The 24256-nt window shown below is 36.7% G+C and overlaps 1 protein-coding gene across 17 annotated transcripts in view; it reads right to left on the minus strand.

Annotated features, from left to right (window-relative positions):
- The window catches only part of LOC109448016 (ATP-binding cassette sub-family A member 9), a 50809-nt gene that overhangs the window by 13439 nt on the left and 13114 nt on the right, over positions 1 to 24256 (minus strand). For 16 of the 17 annotated variants that reach the window (XM_019732841.3, XM_019732842.3, XM_074319419.2 and 13 more), the window contains 20 exons: positions 22606 to 22747; positions 21901 to 22086; positions 20864 to 21011; positions 20349 to 20517; positions 20193 to 20254; positions 19532 to 19642; positions 18917 to 19092; positions 18602 to 18721; positions 18244 to 18382; positions 17644 to 17734; positions 15337 to 15476; positions 14389 to 14508; positions 12501 to 12699; positions 10742 to 10908; positions 9962 to 10095; positions 8701 to 8838; positions 5112 to 5219; positions 3782 to 3955; positions 3483 to 3596; positions 2541 to 2660 (listed from right to left, as the gene is read on the minus strand). In XM_019732841.3, coding sequence (XP_019588400.3) covers positions 2541 to 2660; positions 3483 to 3596; positions 3782 to 3955; positions 5112 to 5219; positions 8701 to 8838; positions 9962 to 10095; positions 10742 to 10908; positions 12501 to 12699; positions 14389 to 14508; positions 15337 to 15476; positions 17644 to 17734; positions 18244 to 18382; positions 18602 to 18721; positions 18917 to 19092; positions 19532 to 19642; positions 20193 to 20254; positions 20349 to 20517; positions 20864 to 21011; positions 21901 to 22086; positions 22606 to 22747 — 2758 coding nt within the window. The remainder of the gene's footprint in view (positions 1 to 2540; positions 2661 to 3482; positions 3597 to 3781; positions 3956 to 5111; positions 5220 to 8700; positions 8839 to 9961; positions 10096 to 10741; positions 10909 to 12500; positions 12700 to 14388; positions 14509 to 15336; positions 15477 to 17643; positions 17735 to 18243; positions 18383 to 18601; positions 18722 to 18916; positions 19093 to 19531; positions 19643 to 20192; positions 20255 to 20348; positions 20518 to 20863; positions 21012 to 21900; positions 22087 to 22605; positions 22748 to 24256) is intronic. The other variant, XM_074319431.2, reaches the window with a different exon arrangement.

The raw sequence follows: 24256 nt of genomic DNA on the forward strand, positions 1-24256 counted from the left end.
ATGACCCTTTACCTACTGCTTAATCACACATTAAGACAAATTCATGCCCATTCAGTGACCTTGCCAGCCTCCTGTGTTATTCTCACTTGTGCATCAGGTAAAAGTCGATTTCTGATGCGCAGTGTGTCTTCCTTTTGTCTAACGTCACTCGGTGACCTATTATTAACTTGTGCTTGGCTATAGGCTCAGATGGGTTTATATTTAACACTGTGAGTTAGTGGGATTCGCCCTGCGAGGAGAACCCTTGGTGGTGCTGGAGGGATCCATCGAAGCCATGGGTAAGATTTGTCTTAAGACAACCCTCTCCCCTAACTTGACATTCCTTTTTCTCTCTTCTTCCTCAGGAGCCCTAGAACCATTACATTGCTCTGTCAATTGCTACATACACTCAAGAAAAACCCTGACAATCCCTCGTGCTGAAGACAAAGCTCTTCACCTAGAGTTTCACACTCATATACTTAAGAGCATGGCTTTCATTCGATATACAATACGTTTTGAAAAATCCCCCAACTCTCTAATGAATGAAGAGTGGAGGGCCAATTTTGTTTCTTGAGCTATATTTCCCAAGATGTTTTATTTTCTGAGCAACTTTAAACTGATATAGTAAATCTCTAACCATCACAGCCATCCAACAACTAAAAAGATGGTGGATTTTCTTTTTGTTTTTTTTATTGGATGATTTTCCAGGATCCTGACATAATTTCAAATGACCTTGTTCTCCTAAGTGCTTCGGTTACCCATTTCCAACAACTGTACCTGATCCAAAATCAACTTCAGGGACCCAAATCTTTTCCGTCGGTCACCACATTACTCTTTTTTTTTCAGTTTCCTTATGCTAGGATCCTTACTCTGTAATTTGAAGTTGGTGAACCTCTAACCCACCAATCCCACCACTTTTTCACTGTCCATAAACCCCCTCATTTCCTTCACTTCTTCCTTCCCTAACTCAGAATCCGTGGTTCATTGTTATAATCCCTCCTTATACACAACCGCTGCTCCCTTCTCCTTTTCTTTGTCAGACTCATTTTGCAAAACACTAACCTTGACTGAACCCCACCCTCCACTTGCCCTGAACTGCATCTGAGAAGCAGACTGTGATAACAAAAACACTCGATTAGCTAATTTTACTTGAAAAGCAGGGCAGGGGTCCGTTAGCACTGCCTGTCAATTCCACTGCCCTATTCTCTGAAAGAGTAGTTTACTTCTCCTCCATCCTCAAAATCCCAATACCTCTCTTCACCTCACTCTCACTTGATAATTTCATCTCTATCCTTAAAAAAAAAAAAGTAAAATCAATCAAAAGAGAATTGTTGCATCTTTTTACCATCAGAGCCACTAAACTCTCTGGCTCTGTATTCATACACTCTGCCACAATCTTGATAAATAAATGGAATGGTCCTATTTCTATGGAAGTTGAACTCTCTGGTTGTGTACTGTATGCCATTTCCCCCCCAGTTCTTCAAGGACGTGTCCTCTTAGGCATACCATCTCTCTTTTTATCAGAAATTTCTCTCATATCAGTATAGTATCTCCCATCTTAAACAAAAATCTCTTTTTCTCATTCATCTACTGTTCCATCTCTCTGATACTCTTTTTAGCAAAACTCCTAGAAATATGCGTTCATACCCACTGTGCTCCTTCCTTACCTCACATTCTCTACTACGTTCACTCTTAATTAGGCTTCGTGTTCACCCTTTCATTGAAATCGATCTTGTTAATATCACCAATGACTTCCATGCAGTTAAATTCAATGGTCTCTTCTCAGTTGTCAACTTTCTAAATCTCTCATTTGATGGTTGAATCATTCCCTCCTTTTTGAAACATTCTTTATTGCCATCTGGCACACATCCTTACATATATAGATACTTTAAGTATTTAAGGAGAGTGTCTGAGAAGAGATTCTGGCACATGACAGTCCCTCATTTTTTCTCCTACTTCACAGGCCCCTTCTCACACTGATTTGCTGACTCTTCCTTTTCCCAATGTTTAAATTTTGGAGTTCAAGGTCAAATCCTTGGCCAATTTTTTATTCTAACTATATTTACTCTGTGGGTTTTATTATCTAGTTCCATCGCTTTAACTATGACTTATATACTAATGAATCTCAAGTATTTAGCTTTAGTCCCAAACTCCACACAACCCTACATACTGAATTTCAGACTCATATATCTAACTAGCTACTTGATATTTCCCATTGTGTTTCTGTGAGGAAACTTAAACCTAACATGTCCAATATTAACAGAAGAAGCACACCTCATCAGCCTCCCAAGAGGTTCATTTCTTCCCAGGAGTGAGGTTTATCGTGAGAACTATAAAATTCTACTACTGTGGAGTTGCCTCTAACCTTCACAAACCAAGGCAGGAAGGACTTCTATGAAGGAGAACATGACTCTTACCTGTGGTAAGTGAACTGACTTTCGGAAGGCAGAGACCTCAGACTTTATACAGCTAAAGACTCTACCTACATTTTGACAATATTCAAGGCTGTCTTCAATGGCCATACCTTTTGTGAGCCCTAGGATAGGAGTGAAATAACTTACCTCAGAAAAAATGAATAGAGAGCCAATCAGTGTGAATGGCGGTATTAATATGGTACAGGACAACAGCTCTAGAAATCCATACTCATTTATATCAGTAGCGACTATCGAGAAGATGGTGATCTAAAATAAATACACAGTACAGCTTCACTAAGGTGTAACAAACTGAATTTTAGGATGTTTTTCAAGAGAGTGGGAATTCATCTTGTAAATATTCTTACTTTCAATTTCTATCTCACTCCGCAAGTCAGTACTGCCACCATTATTATTTTTTTTCTCTGCAGCACTGGATTATGTCACAATTCTGTGTTGGATTGAGTATGAAATTTTTAAAACACAACAGGGTTTCTCAAATTCAATATACATACAACTCAGTGGGAGTTCTTGCTAAATTCAGATTCTGACAATGGCTGTGGCAGTAAGGCTGGGACTTACTTGAGAAATGACACCAAACAGACTTGAGAAATGTTGAGTCTAAAGGGTATGCAAATGGACTGGATGTGAGAAGAAACAAAGAGGTAGCAATCAAAGATAAGTCTAGACTTCTGGTATAAGCAATTATCTGGGTAGATTGTGCTGTAATAATGTGATACGTTAAGAGACCAAGAAGAATAGGATTGAGGAAAGGGTTATATTTTACATATGTGATCATTGAGGCGTTTTTTAAATATTCAAGTGAAATCACAGGTTAACTGTTGATAGAAGTCTCTAACTCAGGTGACAGATTACACTTGAAGCCATGTTTGAGCTCATAGTTTATAAATGGTGTACACCCATACATACAGCATATTTTATACATGTCTACGATTATCTTAAAATAATTAGAATTTCCTAGAGAGCAATATTAATTTACTATTCTTCTTAGTACAAAGATTAAAATATATGGTCTTAAAATTATTTAAAGTGGCTTAACAGTAAAATTATATGCAGTGTATGTATACTTACAATAAAGAAGAAAAATGACCAAATGCCACTATTTTTTTTCCCATTGCGAAAAATGAATGAAATCACATATGTCAAGAAAATAAGAGATAAGACATATCCAATACTGCACAGGATCTGAAATAGAATATTAAGATTGGATAAGGCAAATGCTACCTAGGAAAAATATTCATACTTAAACCTGAACTTTCCAAACTATGCTATAGCAAAAGTCATTTGAAGTTCTTTGGTTTAAGATCAATAATGTTGCAGTGTTCATTAAAATCATCTGATAAAACCATCTCATCATTTCAGCCACTTACCTGAAATAACAGGTTTTGAATTACAAATACAATTTCCTCTGGGTTAAAAATATAATCCATTATTTGCATTACAAGGAGGACCGAGAAGTACAGTGGGACATCCACCAGCGCCTGCCCAAACCAGTAAGCAGAAGGGAAGAGCCCCGAAATTCGTAGCTGGGAGTGAACTTTTTTCTGATTGAAAAAAAAGAAAGAAAGAAAGAAAGAAGTAGAAGAGTCATCAAAAGGTCCTGCGTAGTTGAGGATGAGAAATTGCAAATATGTAGTCACAAAAGCATTTGTGTTCTCCATGTCCCTTTTATACATTATGCTGATTTAGTAAATGAATTTCACTTGCCACACTCCTGCTTCAGTAATAATTAAATATTATAATTAGGGAGGCTGTTGAGCTCATCCAGGAGAGAGGGGACAGTGGCCCTGACTAGGATGTTGTAAGAGAGACAGAGGAATGCGGAAAGATTCCAGATACATTTTGAAAGTATATTGCATGAATTCACCGTTAGCTGGTTATGAAGGTCAAGGAGAAAATGGTAACAATATCATGGGGCAGCCGGTTAAATTTGAATTTTAGATAAACACCAATTTTTTAAAGTATAAGTATGTCCCAGTCAATATTTGGGACATACTTATACTAAAAGAAATGACTCATTATTTATCTGATATCAAAGTTTAACTTGGTATCTGTAATTTTATTAATATTTGCTTAATCTGGCCACTATCGCAGGAAGCGGTTGTAGGTTTTAGTCAAAAGTAAAAGAATAAAAGGTAATCATGATTTACATAGGTGAGTAACAATGGAGTAGGTGGAATTTAGAGAAAAATATTCCTGCTCTGAGGATGTTTATTTTTAGTGAGGAGGAGAGGCAGAAGGATTCTGGTACAGGCTTCTTGAATTTTTATAAAAGCATCAGAAAAATGGAGCTTCAAAGGGACAGTCTTTTTCAATGATAAACCAAAGTGCTGGAGTGAGTTGGTTAGGGCTGCTTGAGTTTAACTTTACCACCAATCAGGAAGTGGAAACCATCACTGAGCGAGGGGATGGCAGCAGGTAAGTGTCTAGAAATAAAACTCTAAGTGATGTACCAGATGAAATTGCCATTCCTGTTACACGATGATATCTCCTAAACTGTCCTTCCTGAGAGGTCTCAGATTTGTTTAAGAAAAATAGCATATTTTTCATATTTGCCAAACTTTTATGAAAATGCTTGACTGTTCACTGTTTCAGGCACATAAATTAGGTGTACGACCTACTTATAAAGTTATGGTCATAAGATGGGGGCGGGTTCTCTGTGTATTAAGAACATGTAAAGAGTGTGTTCACTCTACTTACTTTATAGTCTCCAATGCTGCCCATCGCAATGTAAGGAGTAAAACAAGCTGCCACAGGGATCCAGAAGAAGGCATTACTCATGTACCCATATTCATCAGACATGCGTTCCTGAAATTATGCAGAACATTAGTTGATGGCAATTGAGTACATGGTTCATTGGTATTTTCTTAACTAAATCACTCAGAGAAACACATCAGTCTGACCACCAAAAGTACTTCCCAAGGTTCTGTTCACAACTTCTTATCCACGTTCATTTTCAGTCATGAGCTGTAACAACCTGGACACTTGGAATATGCATCCCGATTTCCTCATGAAGAGGCAAACACCACCGGTTGTATGAATTGACTAAGGTCCCACAGTTCACACCTTGTAAGGGAAGCACAAGACTTCTGCTCTCTGACTTTATGATGACGACATCTAGGCAGATGTTTGAATAGACAAATAGAGTTTGTGAACTGTCAATGGAGGAGCCATTGAGCCACTTTTAGAAATTGGTGCCAGATCAGTTCAGTTCAACATTTCTGAAGAATTGTCCGTCTGGCTCAACATAATGCATACACTTATATTCCAATGCCTTCGGGGGCCTGGTAGATTATAAATTAATGAGTAAGTGGGATGTGAGGAAATAAAAGTGATGGGGCTTGGAGAAAAGTGGTCAGCACAGGCTCCATATGAAGGCACTGAATTTTAAAAATTTCAAAATCCTGTACAAGTTAAAGAGAGCCTTGGGTTTTGCTGGAAGCTTTGATTTGATCTATGGTCAGTTTGATATGATCTATGGCCTTACTATACTGCAAGTCATCTGAGGTCAGGTATCATGAGTTTTGAGATCTCCTTATTGCTCTCTTCTATTTGCCCCTCCTAAAACTCAGTGTCCCCCTGAGCTCTTCCAACACATAAAACTGCCTGAATATAGATACATATGTGGAGGTGAGGCCCTGGAAGGGGAGCAAAGGACACCAAGGACCCCATCACCCCTTTCACATCTTTACCTGTCACCCTTATTGACTTTCCAGATATGGAAGATCTCTGGGGATGGAGGATTCACAATTAGTATCAACAGCCAGCCCCCTTACTCACAAGCTGATTCATAAAGCACAGGTTATGTCCATGTTAGATTATACCCACCCATAGAGTTCTGTAGTGCTCAGCCTGGAGGGACCCACAGAAAGACTCTTGATATCAACTGGGTAGTTTGGTCAGGTGAGAACATGCAAGAGTGGCTGGTTGGGAACACTTCAGGACCCTCTGCTAGATGGTTAAGGTCATTGAGTGGGGTCAGACGCTACAGTGAGCTCTGTGCTTTAGGATCACAGAAAATGGGCTCACAGAAATAGGAGAATACCAGGAGTTGGACGGGGAAATCAGTAGGGGTAATTCAAAGAGAATTTATCTACACATGAACTCAAGGTCAGCTGGGCTGGTGGGTAGCAAACATTTTGTAGTTCATACATCTGGTTAAAGGGAATAACTTAGGTCAGGCTCATTCTTAGAACCACTTTATTTGTGGTTATCCAGATAATTGACTAGTCTCTTCGAATATAATAGCTAATGAAACATATCAGTACCTCTATATGCTGCAGGTTCTTCAGCTAAATAGTAATAGTAATAATAATAATAATAATAATCAAAGCCTTGTTAGAACATTTAAATAGTATATCACATGGTAAATGTTCTAAATATTTGAGGTTAATGTGGGGCCCCACATAAACAGAGAGACAGCTGTTTCTATCCTAGAGATTTCAGAAAGTTAGATGCCTACTGAAATGTGACTTGAGAGGACAATGGTGTGCGGGCTTATGGAGAAGACGGGGCAACCCCCATCACACCCCAAATCTCTATAGCTTTCAAACAGTGTGCAAGAGGTGCTCAACAGTTCCTATAGCTCTTTCTGAAGAAGCACAGAGGTTAAAGCTGGGGCAGAAGTTGCTCAACTGCCTGGATGCTAGCTAGCCACATCAATGAACAACGAAAACTGGGGAAAGCTTGATGGTGGGGACTTCTCTGCAGAAATTCTGCTCTGCAATATTGAGTGTGTCTTCATCTGCAGAAGGGGTTGTGGTCAAAGATAAACATTAACCCCAAAGAATCGCACAGGTCCCTTAGGCTGTGTGTGGTGACCACATACGTAGAAGATACCCGTAATAGATAAAACTAGAGAAAGTAGCACCCCTTCTTTCTACCTTGATCTCACTACCCTTCCTTTCTGATCCCAGCCCCAGCAGCATGTTATTCAGAAGGGAGAGAAAGGGGTGGGTGGGGGGTGTTGCGGAATGAAGTCACGCTCTCCTTTCTACTCCAGGATGTTAGACTATAAAGAAGAATGAAAGAACAAATCACACCACCACTCCCCACCCCTGTCCATGTCTCTTAGGCTACAAGTGTACTCTGTAGTGTTTGAATTGGACAGGAAATTGAAGTTTTTGACAGCACTGGAGTAATTCGTGGCAACAGATTTGACCAGGAAGCTACAGAATCTGCCCAAGATGTCACTACAGAAGGCAAAGGGGGAGTCAACATAGTGAGACGAAAGAGATGACGTGAAGATAGAGACGTGCGCACCCTCCTCCCTATGGAGATGCCGACTCAAAGGGTCTGAGCAGGCCTGGAAAATTAGATTTCAGACAAGAACTGCTTCTCTTTCTAATTCAGCCAGTTTCCTGATCTACTCAAAGCTGAATGTTCTGGAACGGACACTTGAGGCATTCCCAAGAAAAGTAACATAACAGCAATAGCGATAATGAGTGCAATTTACTGAGTGCTTATGGTTTCTACGTGTATGTGTCTTACCGCTCATCTCTACAATAACTTGGCCAACTAAACATGGTGCTCTCACATCGTCTCAGTTACTTCTTAAGAAACCTTTCATCTGTACTTTTTTGGGGATTGGTGAGCCAGGGCCTACAGAGTCAGTTGTTAAGGAGGCCACACCGTCTGGCCTTTAAGATTCTGGCTGATTCAACTAGGGCCCCATTCTTTAGGGCCACAGATGGTGACAGATTTAAGACCAAAAGTCATCATTTATTTTTCCCAATTAATTGTATCTTCTGCTGTTCCATTCACCCTAAGTCATCCAATCAAGGTTATAATGTAATACAATTATTGCTAAATACCGTGTGTATGCATATATGCATGTATATATACCAGGGGTGCCAAAAATATGTATACAATATTTTGGTCAGTGTTGCTCAAGCAATAGTTCGCCATAATCAGAAGTGTCTGGACGCTGATGGGAACCACTTTGAGCACCTCTTGCAATTGTAGAAGTCAAACGTGACATGTATTCATCTATTTTGTTATCGGTATATATTGAGTATGACAATTTTAACGCAGCTTTCCTTTCTTAAAATGTGTGTACATTTTTTTGGCACCTCTGTATAAACACATATACGGTGACTTATATGTATATAAAACGTATTGATTTTATTCCCTATGCTAAAGGAGTAATCTTTAAAAAAATAATAACAATAAAAAAATAAACTTATTCAAAATAAAAGTTCATCAAAAGTAACGGTGTTATTTCAGCATTTCAAATACATTCTTGAAAACTTCTTGTGGCTCAGGAAAACTGAGAAAATATTATACTTACTTCAAAATATGTGCTTCTGTAAGTCTGAATGTGTTCTGAAGAATTAAAAACCCCAAGTAGTCCATTGCTAATGATTTCCATGAGGACAGGAAAGCAATTCAGCCTTTTGGGATTGCATGCTATTGAAAATCTGTGATCCTAAAATAAAACAAACATGCATTCTAAGTCCATAGAGAGCCAGTACAAAATTTTAATGAAAAAATATGGTAGAAAATCATTCAAATTATTGACAATACGATAAGGCTAATGCATTGGATGTGATTAATATCACCATCACTAATATTATTTGATTAAGTCCCAATATCCTGCAAGAAATCCAGTATTTTGGTCTTTACTCACCATAGCATCAGCCATGTGACTATTTATGCCTAAACCCTCACAAAATGAAGCGCCTCACATGATTTTCAGCAGTGACACTATAAAACTCCTTAATGCACCCTCACTTTGAAATGGTAGTAGTCTTTGTTTCAAAATGGGATACATTCATTTTACAACTAATGAATATGTGGACACTTGGAAAGCTGGAGGCAGGTAGCTGTTGTAACAAAAACATAGATTTTCACAAATACTGAGCTTGCAAGAGCAATGTTGCATGGGCAATCTCTTTTCAAATGACATTTTAAATTCATTTTACAATGCAGAGATTCTGCATTTCTAACAAGCTCCCAGGTGATCCAATGATACTGATTCATGAACCACACTTGGAGCTTCAGGAAACTAGGGCTTTTTTTTTTTTTAACATCAGATAGTTGAGCATATATATTTATCTAAAGATTTGACCCTTTTGTGTAAAGTTTAGCAGGTAGGACTTGAGCTTTTCCCTCATAAAAAAAAGCATACAAAAATCTACTGTAAAAACCTAAGAACTAATAATTTTTTTTTGGTAACCAGAGCTGGAGTACATAATAGGCATTAATCAGATTTATGTTTGGAGGATTCATCAAAATGTCATTTGAGTCCTTTGCAAATAAGATTTAAATTAATGATTGGCATAGACTATAATTGCTAGTAAGATTTAAATTCATTATTAATTATAGAGGTGCATGTAATGCAATAAGGAACAAAATCGAACAGTATTTCATTATATGCTGTCATATGGAGGCTGTGGGCAAATAATTGTAGTCCAGCTTCTCCTCTGAAAATGAGAAATATGCCATCTGTTTGTGTCAAATTGACCTTTTACGTCAGTTGACATGTCTTATTCAAATTGCATGTTCATGAGCCATCGTGGGTGAGATGCAGCAGTTGGAGGCGAGCATACCTTGTCATCACCTGACACGGTGATAGCACCATTGTATGACGGCTCGTTTGGACCGTTTCTAGTTCCCAAGGCATCCACGTCCAAAGCTATGTTCTGTTGTCTCAGTGAATGTATAAAGTTTTCAATGCTTGACCCTACCATGAAGTAAAGATCAGAAGAAGGAAAAATGAAGTAAAACAAAAGTCAAGTCATATTAAAAAACAAAAACAAACAAACAAACAAAAAACTAAATGGTGTCACTCAAAGTTTACCATAATGACTGCCTAAGGATTTCCTTCAAAAGGCAGAATTGATGCTACAGTACTAAAATCCATTCTGATACGAGGCTATGACAAGGTTTCTTTACCTAGGAGCTAAACATTTACTTATAATTTCTGTTAATGTAAAAATACTATTTAAAGTTCACATTATAATCCTTGCAGATATGAATCTTCTATTTTCTTGGAAATTTGGCACAGATTTTTTCCCCCAGAGCCCAAGAATGCATAGTACTTAAAAAATGTTATGGGAAGACTGCAAAGATCAGTCAAGGCTTTGCCTTCCTAAATCACTTTTTATTGCTTTGTGCAATAAGCTTTAGGGTTTAAGTAAACTTGCAAAATCTGTTTCTACAACAAACTCCCCAACCCTGAATTTTTCGCTTTTCAATGAGTTTCCTGTTTGGCCTCATATGTGCTTTCTAAAACATACAGAATCTCTTTTTCTTTCATGGGTTATGCTGTCTAGGGACTCTCTCAATGAGAACAACATTTAAAAGTTGCATGTCAGCCCCGTGTTCACCTGTTTTATTGATGACCAGTAAATGGGTCAGAGGAGCGTGAGGCGGTTGTCCCGGTGAGAGGAAGTACATGTTAGGAGACAGTCCCCAAGAAAAACTCTTTTGATATAGCTCATAGAATACATGCTCCAAAAGCTGAGGGCAAAAGCTAATGCCCAAAAGCAATAATCTGCATGGAGGAAAAGGTAAGAGAAAAGAATTCATGTATAGCAACTTTGGTAGGTTTTTACATTTGAGCAGATAATGAATGTTATCATAGGAATAAATTATAAACACTAATCCAAGTATGTGAATCATGCTTTTTCTCCCCTTTTCTTCTTTCTAAAATGAGACGATTCCTATGAAGCTATCCTTGGTCTTTCTGTCTCCCTATATGCTTCCCCACCACCTTAAATATTTCATTGAAGGTTAGAAAATCCACTGATTATGACTCTTAAACCTCTCTGTCCAGTGCACACTACATTGCTCTGTCTCAGTCTTGCATTTCTTCCTTTTTGGGGGACAACTGCAAGCTGGCATATCACCAACGCCCAAACTTACTGCACTCTGAAACTTTTCCCTTTCCTGTTCCAATTTCTGTAAATTACAACATTTTCTCATTCACCTGGGCTCTGAAGCCCAATCATTTTACATTCATTTCTCTCCCATATGTGGCTTTTCCAGATGGTTGAAACTGTCTATCTCCCATTTTATCATTATCATTTGTCTCCGCACCTTTTTCTCTCTTCTACTTTCCTGACCTCTTCCAATATTGTCCTAAGTGACCGTTTTCCTTGTATACAGTGTCTACTATTTCCAAACCATTTGCACTATTGCCCTATTAAGTTTCTTGGAGTTCTGTTCTAATTATATCAATCACCTGTTCAAAATAAAAACTAAAACCTCAATAGTTCCTTATTATCCATAAGGTCCAAACTCTCCAGCTCTATGTAACATATTATCAAAATTACTTTTACTTCTTTTGTACATTCGATATTGCAATTAACTCCCATTAATAACAGTCTCCAAACCCCCTGTGTATCTCCATGCTCAGAACCACCCCCTCTGTCTGAATTTACGTCCTTCTCTCTTTCCTTAGCTAAATCTTCCATTTTCCTACACCAGATTCAAATTCTCCTTCATGTAAAATCCCTTTTTGATGCCCCTATTTGGAGATAATCTCGCTCGTACTGAATGTTAGAGTTGACAGTGTTGTCTAATTTTGTACTGTGTTCTTTTAGTGTACTTCTAATCACTCTCAACAGCCGAATCTCATGTCTGATTTATTTTGATAACCGTTACAGATACTAACAGCGTTATGCAGAGGTGTTCACAAATATTTTTGAATGAATGAGTGTCCTGAGTGGAGAGCGGGGCTTATGCAAGGAGGTGTGACTCATCGAAGAGCCTGAAGCTCTAGAGTTCTATGTAGCGTGAACCACACAGTAGGTTGCAGATAGTGTGACGAAGCCTTGGCTAAGATACAGCCTGGCACAGAGGCGAGTCTTTGGGACGAGACCTAATTGCTAATTTCCATGCTTCTGAGAAATTCGTTCAACCCTTTGATAAGATTTCTATGTGAAATTAAAAAAAACACACACACAGATTTTATCGTGTTTAATTACATACCCACCTAAGCAATGAAACATTGGCTTCTGGGTTAAAAACGCCATCTACAGTGGCTGGAATTTACTTTATCTCAAGTTGTATTTTTTTTTTCTCTTGTCTTGAATTTATTTTGAATGCATTGACCAAGTATATCTGAAACACTCATGTACTCACATGGTCATCAGAGTTTTTTTTTCATTCTTTAACTTGAGGAAGCGAACTTTCGCTATTGCACAGGTCTGTTGCCTCCAGAGAGCCATGCCACTGACTGCTTTCTTTGTTTCTTTAAAGGAGGACAAAACTTCTTGCAGCTCAACAAGGCCTTCTGTGCCTTTTGTTCTATCATTTTGTAATTGTCCCCAAATTCCGATATCTATAAACATAAAATCAGTAATTTATAAAGTGCCATTTTAGATGTACATTATTTAGCCGTTCCTATGATTATCTTTCCACCAAACAGTGTCAGAATGGAGTCTTGGACAAAGATACAAGTAATCTAATTCATGGCTTTACTTGAGCAACTATTGAAGAAATTGGAATAAAAAAAAAGATATACTACAAGGAAAAAAAAAAGATATAATAAAAGAAAATGTTTGTGGTGAACACACAATGTGATATATAGATGATGTATTATAGAAATGTACACTTGAAACCTATATAATTTTACCAACCATTGTCACTCTAATAAATTTGATTTTAAAAATCTTGTATTTTCTGGGGGAAAAAAAGTTCTGTGTTTTTGGATGGATCTTGAGAGAGTAATGCTGAGCGAAACAAGTCAGACAGAAAAAGCAGAGAACCATGTGATTTCACTGATATGTGGTATATAAACCAAAAACAACAAAAGAACAAGACAAACAAATGAGAAACAGAAACTCATAGACACGGACGATAATTTAGTGGTTGCCAGAGGGTAAGGGGGGTGGGGGGGGAGGTGAGGGTAAGGGGGATCGAATATATGGTGATGGAAGAACTGACTCTGGGTGATGAACATACAATGGGATTTATAGATGATGTAATACAGAATTGTACACCTGAAATATATGTAATTTTACTAACAATTGTCACCCCAATAAATTTAATTAAAAAAAAAAAAAAAAAAGTTCTGTGTTTGCAGGTTAAAGGATTTAATTCGTTCTAGGGAAATCAATAAAAAGAAACCCATATAATGCCTAGAAAAATCTATTTGTTGTAAGAGATAAACTATCTTAGTATTTCTGACCCAAGTGGAAGAGTTAATACATATAGAACCCTCCTCCTGCCCCCCTCTAAAAATATGAAATTGGTAGAGACAGTATTTGTTTAATATTGCTGTGGTTGAAAACAAGATAAAAGTTATTTTTTTGGAAGAGGAACCTAGAGAAACTGATCAATCTAGACTTTCAGAAAGTTATGTGTATACATTAAAAGTTAAGTGTAACCACTAAGAAAAGATATCAAGTACATAATTTCCAAACTGGATAAAAGAAGGGTTAAACAAAACTGATCCAAAAATAATAAAAAAAAACAGGAAATTTTTAAAAAGCAAATGAAAAAGCACAGTAAAGAGTAAACACAGTAGGATGATAGTAACCAGAAACAAGGAAATAGAGTAATTAGAGAGAAAAGGCAGAACACTTTCCAAGGAATGACAATTAAACTAACAGAAAATCTTGCAACCGCAATGATGGAATCCTGAAGACATTGGAATAATATCCCCAATATACTACAAGACAAGTAACTGTCAATCTACAATTCTAAATTCATTTCCTCAATAGCTCTTATATTCAAGGAATATTATATTACATATTTGTTATCTACTCCATGAGGACCTAGTCTTATACACGGCTATATTCCACATGCTTAGTAAAATGCATGGTACAAAATAAGGAATCCAAGACAGGAGACCAGCATTGAGAGACAAGGGAAGGAAACAGAAATACATTTCTATCTGCTCTACATTTCCCCCAAACCAGGCTAAATCATTACACTTCAAAAGCATATGATTTTATCATTCAAAGTATATTTTCAACATAAAATATTGCACAGAAAGATAAAATTCAAATTTCTTTTTCTGTTTTACCTGATTCATCAATAGCTGACTTTCCTTCTAATTTCAAGAACACCTCATTCAAAGTTGTCATGGAAACACCATAATTCTCAATGCCCTGGTTAGAGCATCTATCAAGATCCCTGTAAAGATCTAAAAGTAGACACAAAAATGCACCAAAAGAATATAATTTGTAATGAAACTGACAACAACATTATTCTCTGAAAATAGAAAACGTCTGTGATAGACCAAATACATTCATCAGAAACAAAGTTATGATATAGACATTCCTTTATTTGTCAAATAAGCTATGCAGTGTGTTAGTTTCCATGTCCTGTTGAGTATAAAGTTTTTAACATTTATTTTTTCATTCTTAGAAAACTACATATGTAAGGAATTTTGAAATAAATCATTACATTTTATTTAATATGTTTTAAAATTTTAATTGTCAGATTATGGGGAGTGTTATGGATGGACTGAATGTTCGTGTCAACCCAGAATTTATATGTTGAAATCTACCCCTAATGTGATGGTATTAGGAGGTGGGGTCTCTGAGAGGTAATTAGGATTAGATGAGGTCCTGAGGATAGAGCCTTCATAAATGGAATGAACGCTTTTCTAAGAGTCACAAGAAAGCTTGTTTTCTCTCTCTTTTCTCTGCCATGTGAGGATAGAAGGAGAAGTCAGCAGTCTATAGCCCCGAAAAGATCTCTCACCAAAGCTCAGTCGTGACCATGGCCTCCAGAACTGTGAGAAAAAGGTGTTTGTAAGCCACCCACTATATGCTATCTGTGATAGCAGCCCATACTGACTAAGATAGGAAATGTTTCATTCTAAATCCCCATTATTTAAGAAATATTTTCCAGAAAATAGAGATTTATGCTTTCATGTTAGGCATAATTGTTAGAATTGTTAGGCAATATAATAACAAATGCAAAAGAACTAATGTTACTGTAAATCATTCTGTCTACAATCTGTTACCTGGAAATTTGTTTGTCCTTTCCAAAGGCAAAGTATATACAAGCTTTTCTTCACTATGTGCTGTTAATTTGGCATCGGGGATGTGCTGTTTAACAAGCGATGTTATATTGTCTGGATCGCACATTTCATTCAGATGCAGACTAACATTTAAAAAGAGTAAATTACAGTTATTTTTCTCTAACACTGTCTCTACAAACAATTACAGTGTATGCTTGTCACTTCATTAATATTTATAAGACAAAACATATATAATCTCCTTCAAGAAGCAAGAGATAAAAACATTAATATAGTCCAAACTGTAATCTATAAAACCTGGCAGAGCAACTAGTGGAAGGGATATTAGCAACAGATAAGGTGACTCAAGGATTGTTATTTGGAGAAAAGAGATTTTTCAGCTAGATCTTGGCTGGGGTGAGGTGGAGAGGAATGTCCAATTTTGTCTCCATCTGTTCAATCACTCAACTTTGAATCCTCCCTTTGCAGGAAAGCATGAGTTCTACAGGCACCAGCATGTGAACATGGTAAAAACAAAAATGGAGCTAATGTGGTACAGTCATTAAGATCATGGTTCTACTGACCTACAGACCCATGTTCCAGAATGCAGGTTTAATGTCTCTGAGCATCAGTTTTCTCATCTGAGAGACTAAACAATATTAGCCTCTCAAAGAATTTCAAAATACAGAATAAAATATGTATGAGATAGCACAGGGCCTTGCACTAAGTAAACCCTCCACATGTTAACTAATTTCATCTTTTTTTTTTTTTTGGTCCAAAATTTATTCAAGTCAAAGCAGATCTGCCTTCCTATGAGAACAATATAAAGTTTTTCATCAAATCATTGGATTTTAGAAAGCCCATTATTAGTCACATGCATTGAAATTTACAGAGGCTGCAGAATGATGAAGGCATCGCATTACAATAACGGACTTTGATGACACAAACTTAAAAAATCAATTTTAGAAAAAGCTATTCTGTGTTTACAAGACCTTGTGTGAAGCACTCTCCAGGATACCAAAGAAGAAGAATACAGAACCTTCCCTAAATAACCTTGTAACAAAATATAATGTAAACATATATAATATGGTATAATATAATGCAAACATAATATAAAGCAGCATATTACAGAATAAGTGAAGGAGAGCAACGTTGAGTTTAAAGCAATTAAGCACGTTGCACATTGTCAGCTAGTCATTTGTTCAATATTTTTAGTCTTAAATGCAAATAGGTATGATTACTACTATTTTATCAATGAAGTTACTGAGGATCAAGGAAGTTAATTAAGTTGCTTAAGGCAACAATTCAAACTAGTGCTTTCAGGGTTCCAGAAGAGTGGAGGCTTTTTAAGGAGAAAACATTCAGGAAAGGCCTTCAAGAGTGGACACGATCTGAACATGGCTGAAATGGGCGGGAGGAGGATGTGTCAAGGAAATGTTCTGCCTCAAGCAGAGACAAGACAGGAAGCCATGGAACACACAAGAGAACAGGGAGTGGTTTCTTTCAGGTACTGATCCAATCACGTTGTGCCAAGCAATCATGGTGGAATTGAGCAGGTTAAACCCTTGGAGTAAATAATGGGGGGATTCATTGAACCACTGGAGATAAAGTGACTTGAATGATTTTTAAGGAATATTAATAGTTGAGTGGGAAATACCGGGAGCGATTCATGTTTCACCTGTCATCTTGGTCCAAAGATGCTACCACTTGTAAATGATGTGAGATTGGGCAGGTTATTACAATTCTCTGACCTGTCAAAGGAGGATAATACTACCATCTTCTTAGAGTTATTTGGACGACTAAATATGATTACATGAGTATTCCACATGTCAGTATCGTAGCAAGTACCTAAAACATAGCCAGCACTTACTAAGAGATAGACATTACTTAACAATGATAATAACTATGATCTGAAAGAGAAGGGGACAGAAAAGAATGAAGAGGAAAATGAATTCAGGGAGAACTGAGAAGAGGTGATTGAGATTGTCAAGATAAACCAAAATAAACATCTTAATTATGATAAGAGAGAGGGCTGAAATATCAATAAATTTCTCTCCGTAAACAAGGTGTTGTGAAAATATTTTCCAGAAATTCTATTTAAACATAGTTTCATCATCCTTACATTCTTAATGTCTACAATCCCACATATCCTTCATTCTAGCTAAGAGAGAGCAGTTGTGGTGCAGTTCTAACACAGCTCTCTTGAAATAAACTTACTAATTGTAAAGCCTCCTTTAACATACTAATACTGATATCACGTGTCCTCAACATTTCCCACAGGTTCTAACATGTCTCCAACAATAAGGGTCATACCTCAAGTGGTAGCCAATGCCCCATTTCTTCTTCAGGAAGAGAGAAGAGCCTGCACATTTCAGCTTCCCATTAGATATAAACACCTTCCGATCTAAGTAGAAAAAAACCAAAACACAAATTGTATTAAGAACTTATTTTTTTCACTCTTTCTAAAAGAACGAACCCGTTAATAAGTAATGTACTTTAAGAGCATGGCCCCCTAAAAGAGATGCATTCGAAGTCAGATCAAAGGTAAGTCACTTTCTTTGGCATCCAATAACTACAATATTTGTAAGTTTATTTTCTAGTATATTTAGAAAAATTACCATACATTGAAAGGGTCTATTTCAGGCTAACTGACACTCACCTTGAACAAAACACAATGTATCTTTAAGAGTATGCTATGTATTTTATAACCAATGAGCTGCTTTGCAATAGGATCAGAACATTTCCGTGGGACAATGCACTCAGGGATGTAGGCACTTAAATGGGTGAGAGAAAGTTTCTCCTGCTTGGCTCGTGGCAGTCACACACAAGGCAGCTGTGTTGGAAGCATGTATACATACTCCACACATGTCCTTATTTTCCCCCTAAGATACATGAAAGAAGGCCAAGAATCACCAGCCAGGATGTCAGCCTCATCCATGAACTGGGTACTGAAGAGAATCACTCTGTCTGATTTCCTCTCTTTCAGAAGGTTCCACACACGATGCCTTGAAAGAGGGTCTGATCCAGCAGTTGGTTCGTCCAGTAGCAAGATCTGCACAGTAGGAAAGCACAGAAAATCATTTTCCCCTTTCAGGAAAGATTTTTTTTTTTTTAAAGCAATGTACTCGTACTTGCAGAAGTATCTGGAGAAGTAGCCTAGTACTTAATTTCTCAGGGTAACTGTTCTCTTACATTTATCACTTGCAAATTAAGTCTGATCTGATTTCACAGTCCTCAATCTGCTTTCACCAGTAAGTGTAGTTCCGTTTACCTGAGGATCTCCTAAAATGGCAATCCCAAAAGTGAGTTTCCTTTTTTGTCCACCGCTTAAATTCTGAGCAAGGATGTCTTGAATAGTTTCCATCTCCAAGTCCCGTAAAACTCTTCGTACCTAACCAAATAAAAGATATTTAGTCCCAAACCCAGAATGCTTATTCTAAAAACACTGTCATTTTGTTGTTAATTACAAAGGGCCTTTTTGCCCTTTAGATGAAAAATCGTGCAGAAATAATGCAAATGCATTTAGAACTTTCTAGATAAACAATTGCATTTTCATAGTTGTATGTTATCTAACATGTCCGCCTACCTCTGGCTCCACTTCCTGTGGCTGAATCCCTTTTATTTTAGCAAACAGTCTGAGGTTTTCTCTCACAGTGAGGAAGCCAAACTGAACATTGGATTGTGGACAAACTCCGGTAAGCTTGCTGACGGTTTCCAAGTTAGTCATTTCCGAAAGTGAGTGGTTATAGATGGTGACCGAACCTAAAAGTAAGAGGTAGAAAGTCAGCATCAGGATAATGTTCCGTGCTTTATTTAAGATTAAAAAATTAAAAAAAGAGATATTTTAAAATGAATAACAATGTGTGTTAATCACTAGAGTCCTTTAAAGATATTGTACCTATAAGGAATACACTATTGACTAATTAATGATTTAACATTCACAACCCATCTGAACCAGTTGGAATACCAATTAATAAGCATAAAGCTACTTATTATGAAATATTTAAACCACAAAGGTTTTCTAAATAAACAGAACATTTATGTATAAAAGAATGACTTGAAGGAACGTTTAAAACTTAAATAGCCAAGTGTGATTAGTAGTTAGTGAAACTGCTAACTATTGAAATTAACTAATTAACTAATGCAATGCACAGTTACTTCATTTGCCCATGTTCAGGCCACTAGATAATTGTCTTCTCACCTGATGTTGGGACCGACAGTCCATTGAGCATGTTTAACAGGGTCGTTTTCCCAGCTCCACTGTGACCAAGGAGGGCAGTGATCTGGCCTTCGTATATGTCACATACCAGGCCTGGTATTATTTAAAAAACAAACAAACAAACAAAAAAACTACACTCAGAGACCACGTAGGTGCTTTACATTCTCTGAAATTTATATAAGTACTTATAGCATGGGTATATTTGGCCAGCCATATTGAAAATAAAATCCATCCCAAAGTTCTTTCCTTTAAAATACATTTTCTATGATACATATTTTACAGATGTAGCATTACCATGATACGTATATTGTTATGTGATTAACAATTTTTTTGGATCAAAACAGTTTTGTTATTAAAGATGGGCTGACTACAAGAAAGAAAACTGATTAGAGAATGTGATGAGCTGAAAATAAATTATCATGATGCTATCCCACATCTTTCAAACCCATAAGATATCAGTGGTGCAGCCGACTTTCTAAAATTGTTATGCAGTTTTTCATTTGCTTGGAAGGAAACATAACATGTTCCAATAAAGGAGAGTCATGCTACCTGGAATATATGCTCTGAATCTCTACCAAGACAGTATAACAGTGAGACACAGTCCCTAAATCAAACAGCCAAGTTAAATGTGATATTTTATTACCTTTCAACGCTTCTACTTTTTCATGCTTTCCTTTTTTATATTCCTTTTTAAGATTTTTTATTCTGAAAAAAAAAGAGAAAAATGTATTGCCCGATAGATCTCTGGTCTCTAACCGGTTTTCCATTTCCACCTCCCCTTAATTTATTGATTACCTACCTGATGGCTTCTTTCCCATGGAATTCTGGAGACACTGGTTCAAAAGAGTCATTAAAGGAAGAATCTAAATCTATTTCGTTCTCAAGGGCCACATGGTCAGCCCTTTGGTGTTGAAACCAAAAGGAGGATTTCAGGAAAAACCAGGGAGAACGTTGACGTCCATATTCAGCTACATGACCAGGAGGCAATTAAATATTGGGTCAGTCACTGCTTTAAGGGTAACAGTCACCACAGCACTAGCATTCTTCATCTAGTTCTGACACAAGCACTAACAACAGAATTAAACCTTATTCTCTTACAAGTGTCTCTTTTTAAAAAGAAACAATCTAAAGCATTATGGTAGAATAAGATCTTAGAAACTTATTGTGTAAACAGTCAATACTACCATTAGACTTATGCTAGAAATTTTTGGGGAAAAAATGCTCACTAAATTATATTCAATACATTGTAGACAGTTACTTCCAAGAAAAACAATGGATGAAATTGTGCTGAGTCACAATTATGTTATTACTTACTGGGCAAAACTTTGTCAAAATATAGCGTCAATACCAAATAGAGGAGAGTATCAAAAACCAACATGAAAAGAGTAGCTATTATTAGGTTTGGGTTGTTTGAAGAATCCAAATGGATGTTAGTATTCACGTCATAGTCCAAATGTAGAAGCTGAATGAAAAAAAGATACGTACATTGAATTTTAAAAGGACAAATAGAGCATCGAGAATTATGTTGTTTTATTTCTGCTAGACACTGGGATTAAAACGATAAGCCATAATTCCTGTCTTTATAGAGCTCTAACCTACTGGACGATATAACAGATGAAACCATCTAACTACAAAGCAGTTTGGGAAGTTAACAGAGGTAGGTATTAAGGGCTTAGAGACCCACAGACAGATGCAGGCTAGTCCCATAGGCAGAAGTAAAAACTCAAGGAAGGTGATATTTAAGCTGGGCTACCATTAGGATTGCATTGGGTTTAGGATGTGGAAAAAGGATGACATTCTAAACAGGGGGTGGGATTTGAAAGTAAAAACATGGAGAGGTTAAAGTACTTCAGAAGTTGGACAGAAGACAGCAGAATAATTACTTAGCATAGTAAGATAAAATGAGTTTATATGTAACATACCCTTTTATTTAGCATTTATAGTTATGATGTCATAATTAGAAGTACATTTTCTGAGAGGAGGTTCAGTTTCATTACAATCGGTTAATCAAAAAATGAAAATTTATCTCTATAGAATTCCTGGTTTTGAAATACTTGTGATAATATTAAAGGCCATGTTTCCTGAGCGTTAAATTAGGTAAGTCTTCACTGGTATGGCCCATTAAAAGTAAAAGCTGAACCACATCAGTAATGGAGTATCAGTCTGTAGTTAGTGATTTAAAGGAAAATTATGCTGAGAGAGAAAAATACATATGTCTCCTATCCCTTCATCATGTACCTTGACAAAGGAGGATAGAAATTGTAATGCCTAGCACATGTAGCATGAATTATTCAGAGGAAAGCTGTTTTAAAGGCTTTGTAAAAAAATGAAATAGTTACATTAACTCTTACCTGGGCCATTCCAGCAGTGAAAGCAAAAGGGCTAAGAAGACACAAGGTCCATTCCAAAAAGGCTGGAAGATGTCTGTACAATGCAGTGAATCCCAGACTCCCCCAAAACACAGTGAGGAGAAAGACGACCAAGCCAGTAAGGAAAGTTTTCTTGACCAGCATACTTATCAGAAAAGCTAAAGTTATCTGAGAGAAGAGAAAAACTTCACGTAGTATATAATTCTCTGAGAATCATCAGTAGCATAAAAACAACTTCACAGTACAAAGTATAGTATTTCATCTACTGTGTTTCCCTGAAAATAAGACCTAGCCGGACAATCAGCTCTAATGCATCTTTTGGAGAAAAAATTACTATAAGACCAGGTATAATATAATATAATATAATATAATATAATATATAATATAATAATAATATAATACCAGGCCTTATATTAATTATTGCTCCAAAAGACGTATTTAGAGCTGATTGTCTGGCTAGGTCTTATTTTTGGGGAAACGGTGTATTTAACCCCACCCCTAGATACTGCCTCATGCAACTACTCAAATACTATAAATAGAACAGAACAGGTGTGATCAGAATCAGTGATAAATGACTGGTAGGTTTCTCTGATAAAGAGTGGGGAGTGAGAGAGAGACAGAAAGAGAGAGAGAGAGAGAGAGAGAGAGAGAGAGAGAGAGAGAGAGATATTAAATTCACCAACTCACCAAAGACAGGCCATAGAGGAGAAAGAGGGTGAAGACCACCACAAAGCCAGTTAGGACGACAATGTGGGTGTGTTTTACAATAAGAGCCATCAGAGTAGCCACAATAAAGATGAAGCCAGCATACATCAAACCCCAGGAGAGCCTGGCATAGAGACAAAGCATCAGTTCAGAGTGCTGTTCCTTCATCACTTCATTCATGTATTTATTCAGCAAATAACCTGTGAAGTTTATCACATATCAAGAGTAAAGGGAATACAACAGCTAATAAATCCAAACACTTCTCTGGCCCTCAAGTTCTATGGGGCGGGAGGTGGTAGGCAATAAACAAGTTAACAGGTGAAATAGGGAGCTAACTGCAAAATAAGAAACAGGGTAATAAGATGAAAGTAATTGGGAGAGGTTTGCGGGAAGACATTTATGAGTATTTGTCAGTTCTAGATTTCTTGCAGTAATTGCATAAATACCATGGACAAAAAGTAGATAACAAAGCAGGGATCAGCAAACTTTTTCTCTGAAGACTGAGATAGTAAATATTTTAGGCTTTTCAGACCATTCGGTCTCTGTTGCAACCCCTCAAAGTTATCTTTGTAGCACAAAAGTAGTCACAGACAACATGCAAATGATGAGGCTGGGTGGGTCCCGATAACAATTTATTTGTTGACACTGAAATTTGAATTTTATATAAATTTTTGTGTGCTGTAAAACATTATTGTTTCTTTGATTTTTTCAAGCATTTAAAAATGTACAAGCCCTTCCTAGTTTGCAGATTGTAAAAAAAAGGGGGCAGGGGTTATAGTTTGCCAACCTCTGCTATAGATGAGATACAGAAACAGAAATACACATAGGCTTAGGACATAGATAGATACAGACATATAGATGGATATGAACACAAGTTATTGCTTGCTATCAGCACCAAAGAAACAGGAAGGAAGTTCTTTGTAGGGGAAAGAATAAGCTAGCCAATCAAATAAATCTAGGTTCAAGTTTTCTATGCTAAATTGTACCTATAGGATCCTAAAAGGTAGTTACTTAATCTCTTTAAACCGTATCCTCTACTGAAAAACAATAAAAGAATTAAATGAAATGTTGCAATTATGGGTTTAATATGGTGACTGGTCTGTAACAGGTCACCAACGAACACTTAGCTTTCTTTTATTCAAACTAGAAAATTCCATCACATTTTGGGAAGTCTTGTCTAATTGTGATGATTTCTTTTGTACAATATACTTGTTTATCTGAAATTGTTCACCCTTCTGCATTCCATAAAGCTATCCTTAATTTAATTCATATGCCATACAAGTAGAATGTCACAGCCTTTTCTTACTCTTTCTTACTCTTTTCTTACTTTTATGGGGAAAAGTTCTGATCTTTTTAAACCCTTTCTCATCAGATTTATTTGGTTTCTCTCTCTCTCTCTTTTGTTTTAATCATATTAGTTACTTTTCTCTGACTCGTAGATTTCCATGATTTTTTTAAAAAATATAGTGACTCATAGATTTCCATGATTTTTTAAAAATATATGACCAAAATTTCCTTCAGTATTGACTTACACAATTTTAATACAAAAAGAAACACCAGAAAAAACCTCCCATTCTAGACCAAACCAAGAATCCATTTTTTCTACTTTTGCACTCAGTTCATTGAAGATTTA

The sequence above is a fragment of the Rhinolophus sinicus genome, chromosome 12, assembly GCF_057876585.1.
Source record: "Rhinolophus sinicus isolate RSI-liver-muscle chromosome 12, RSI-T2T, whole genome shotgun sequence".
NCBI lineage: Eukaryota > Metazoa > Chordata > Mammalia > Chiroptera > Rhinolophidae > Rhinolophus > Rhinolophus sinicus.